This window comes from Hyalella azteca, unplaced genomic scaffold (genome assembly GCF_000764305.2).
Source record: "Hyalella azteca isolate HAZT.00-mixed unplaced genomic scaffold, Hazt_2.0.2 contig4574, whole genome shotgun sequence".
Classification (NCBI taxonomy): Eukaryota; Metazoa; Arthropoda; class Malacostraca; order Amphipoda; family Hyalellidae; genus Hyalella; species Hyalella azteca.
Window position 1 is genome coordinate 200053 of NW_025934787.1, and position 3772 is coordinate 203824.

General features: G+C 37.6%; 1 protein-coding gene across 1 annotated transcript; it reads left to right on the top strand.

Moving 5' to 3' along the window:
- The first annotated feature begins 1259 nt into the window (after positions 1–1259).
- On the top strand, positions 1260–3163 carry LOC108678896 (E3 ubiquitin-protein ligase RNF181-like). Its single transcript, XM_018167391.2, has 2 exons — positions 1260–2157; positions 2857–3163. Exons 1-2 carry the CDS (start codon positions 1448–1450, stop codon positions 2990–2992), a joined length of 846 nt encoding a protein of 281 aa, XP_018022880.2. The 5' UTR covers positions 1260–1447; the 3' UTR covers positions 2993–3163.
- Positions 3164–3772: the final 609 nt, after the last annotated feature.

Consider the following 3772-nt stretch of genomic DNA (forward strand, 5'->3'; position numbering starts at 1 on the left):
TTTGTTTCTGAGATCATTATTAAGCGCTTTTTTCTTCTCCATTTTTAAACTTTAAGCAAAATTTCAGCTTTTCCCCAAATTGTGGAAAAAATTTTATTTTCAGATTTTGCTCAGAAAAAGATTACCATGCTTAATAACACCGAAATTTGCAATACAATTATTGAGTACCTACTACTATTTTCAATAATAGTTCTTCTTAACTATTATGATAAATTATCTGGAAAAAAGAGAGTACGAATAATTATGAACAGTTGTTACTCACAAAATCATTATTACTATTGAAAGTTATTTTCTAAATATTATCTAGCATTAAATTTGTTGTACATTACAATAACAAAATTCCTTAGAATAATAAGTCTATAATGAGTCGTAAGTGATCTTTATTATCGTAAAAATTGGAATTGATAATATTTCTGAAAGGGTACGAATAATTTCAGGCACAAGTGTATATAAAATCTTGAAAATAGTTATTGTCAAGAGTTATTTATGTATGTTATTATGTGCTATTATGTAGTGTTATTATTTTAAGTAATGTTAATAAGGTCTAAACGTACTTTGTTATATTGGTTTTTGTTTTCTGTATATCGTTAAAAAATTAGATTCAGTTTAATTTGTAAATAAAAAACACAGAAACTTAACTGGAAGCAAAAATTAAGCCTCGTTCAATCAATGTAATATAATTCCTTTTGAAAAGCGCAAGATAACATATCTTCAAATGGATGAAATATACTAGTTTTATTGCTAATTGCTAATGAATAAGAATGCAATTAATGTTCGAATTATGTCTCAAGTATATAATAAAAACAATTTGAGTCATTTCATCAGTTCATAACAATAAACGGAATCTGTCAGTCGTTTTGTCTGTTGATAATACACATAAGAACGCAATCTATGATTTATCAAATTATTTGCTATACTAAATCGGAAAGGCAATGTACGAATTATCTCTTTAGTTGATAATAAAATTTAACGCATCCTACAAGATATATCGTTCCTTTGTCTTAGCATTCTGTAGGCCTACTACGAAACTCAAAGATTTCAGAATTTCCATCTGGAAATATCTAGATCATCTGCGTCCGGGCTAAAGGAATCTAGGAGTGTAAAAGAAGAAGCCGCGGTGCATCCGGCAACCTTCCATATTTTTTGTGACGATCCTATTGTTAAGCACGTAGAGGGTGGGCCTATATAAGGGACACCCGCATCGAGTAGGCCTTCAGTTTGCTCCTGTGCTTCACACCGACAACTTGTTTATAGTGAACTCTGCTCTCCATTCGCTAACGTTTACTCTGCGAGTGTCGTACAACACGAGTCGGTTTTGTTGCTTTAAAGTGAAAATTTTTCGTCAGAAGAACTACTGCAACATTTTTACCATAAAATATTTCTTCAGATTTTTGAGAAGCTCTCTATCTCAGTTTTCCTTTAACTCCTACCTCGTATCGTTACCGACATGGCGAACACCATTGATGCTCAATCCCAAATTTCCGCCTCTGGTGATGAACAGGCGCTAGTGTGGAACTCGGACAACGCTGAGCACAATTTCAATGAATTAGAAAATCAATTATTGATAAAAATTCGTTCCCTTCACTCCAAGGCTCAGCGGCAGCCATCGCATTTAATTATTGAAGAATTTGAGCGCATTCTATCGCCCATTTTTATTGACGCTGGAACCAAATACCTCGATGTTAAAGAAAATTTCACTCCAGCAACTGTAGACATTGTATTATCTGAAATTAAAAGCATCATTGAGTGCATATCTCCTATAAAATACGGCGTACACCAACACGTAGATTTTGTGGGGTACTTAAACCTGATGGAGGCATACGTTCGGGCAATGGCTTGTGAAATTGAAGACTCGATATCTATGCAAAGGACAGGTCTAAATCATGAAGCAAGACTCAGTGAAATTATTCAGAGTCTTTACGCGATGTACGACAACGTTGTCAAGGCAGGAGTCATCCTCGGCAACACTCACCACGAATTATGGTCCCCGCTTCTAAACAAACGCTCGCTGCAAGATATTCTCCCACAATCTGAAGAAGAGGAAGCTTGTCCCGTGTGTTTGGATGTCAACATTACAGAAGAAGAGAATTTCGTCATGTTCTCCAGCTGCCGACATCTTTTCTGCCACTCATGCATAGCGCGGTGGCTGCAAAATAAGTGAGTGTTTTTGCCTAATTGATTTCGATGCTAACTGTACTTCTTTTCTAGGAAATTCTTTGTACTGATGATAGAGCTGGTCTCTGGTGCGCTTTCATGGAGATTTTGTGAATTGATTTAACGTTATTTTTCTTTTAAATTCCTTATGAGCTTGCGGTTTAAGCAGACCAATAATATAAGAACTATAATACGCTTTCGTTTAATTCACTGTAAGCTGCCGGATTATATATATTGCTCTGATGTTATTCTGTGATTAATAGCCAAATATTCTACCTATAATTTTTTGAATATTTTTTTATTTCATTTAATTTTTTCGCGAAAATTTTTGGTGCCTGAATCAATATTTAAAATAATTTGTTATACAGTTATACTCATTAGGTGCGATTTATTAGCGAGTAAACGCAGGCCTACACTGTGAATATTCAAAATGTTCTCTTATCCTCAGGACTAATATTTTCTAGGATAGAATTATCGTCAACCTCATAAGATAGACACAACAAACATAAATTTTGAAATTCATTTTAGCGCATTTTCTCATTTATGGAAAAAATGCACTATTGTGCTCGCCATGTCCGTCCGTCCGTCCGTCTGTTTGTCTGTCTGTCCGTCTGTCCGTGACCTCAAGTTTTCGTCGACGAGAAAATGCGCTCTCTGTCACTCACTGCAGTGAGTACTGAGTTATATTTTTTTGTGTTGCAGTTCGTCGTGCCCGATGTGTCGCCAGCCTGTCACCCACCGCGCCTGCCGCGACGAATTTCTGGCCTTCAAGGCGGACCAGCGCGCGCTGCAAGCCCTGCACGGCGCAGCGGGGGAAGATGGTGCGAGCACCAGCTAACTGTGATAAAACTTGATGACCAGCGCGCGCTGCAAGCCCTGCACGGCGCAGCGGGGGAAGATGGTGCGAGCACCGGCTAACTGTGAAACAACTTTGTGCATCGAAAATCAATATTACTATCCTTGGAATATAATCTGGCCTGTAAAATGTTACATTTACATGAACGACGCATTTTATACGAACTCTATGTACATTACGTAAATTTTAAGAATATAACGACATATTTTCTTTTGTTCTTTAAATCCTTGTTTTTTCAATGTATTATTTATGAGACCAGAACATCACCGCCATCGTAAGCGAATTTTTTGAGGTAAAAATGGTTGAAATGAGATGAAAAGAGTTGAAATAAGATGAAAGGAGTTGAAATAATATGAGCCCAGTTAAAATAAAATGTGACGAGGTGAATTAATATAATAATAGCGGTTTCAGCGCTTAGTAGGCCGTAGGCCTGTCGCCGATTCTGAACATCGCAGAAAGATTCACAGCATTTTGCAGTCTCGAACTCGCAACTCACTGCTACAATTCTGCTATGCTTAACCGCCCGGCCTCCTTGCCGATTCTGACCAGAAACTGGCGCACAGAACTGGGATCGAACCCGCGCCTCTCTGCGCCAATCCTGGTACTCTGAACTTTAACCACTGGGCCGCCCTGCCTAGTGCCACCCTGCCACCCTGCCAGGCCTATATGAGACGAATTGAAGTAAGGTGAGACGAGTTGAAATGATATGTGACGAGTTAAAATAAGATGGAAAGAGTTGAAATAAGATGAAACGAGTTGGCA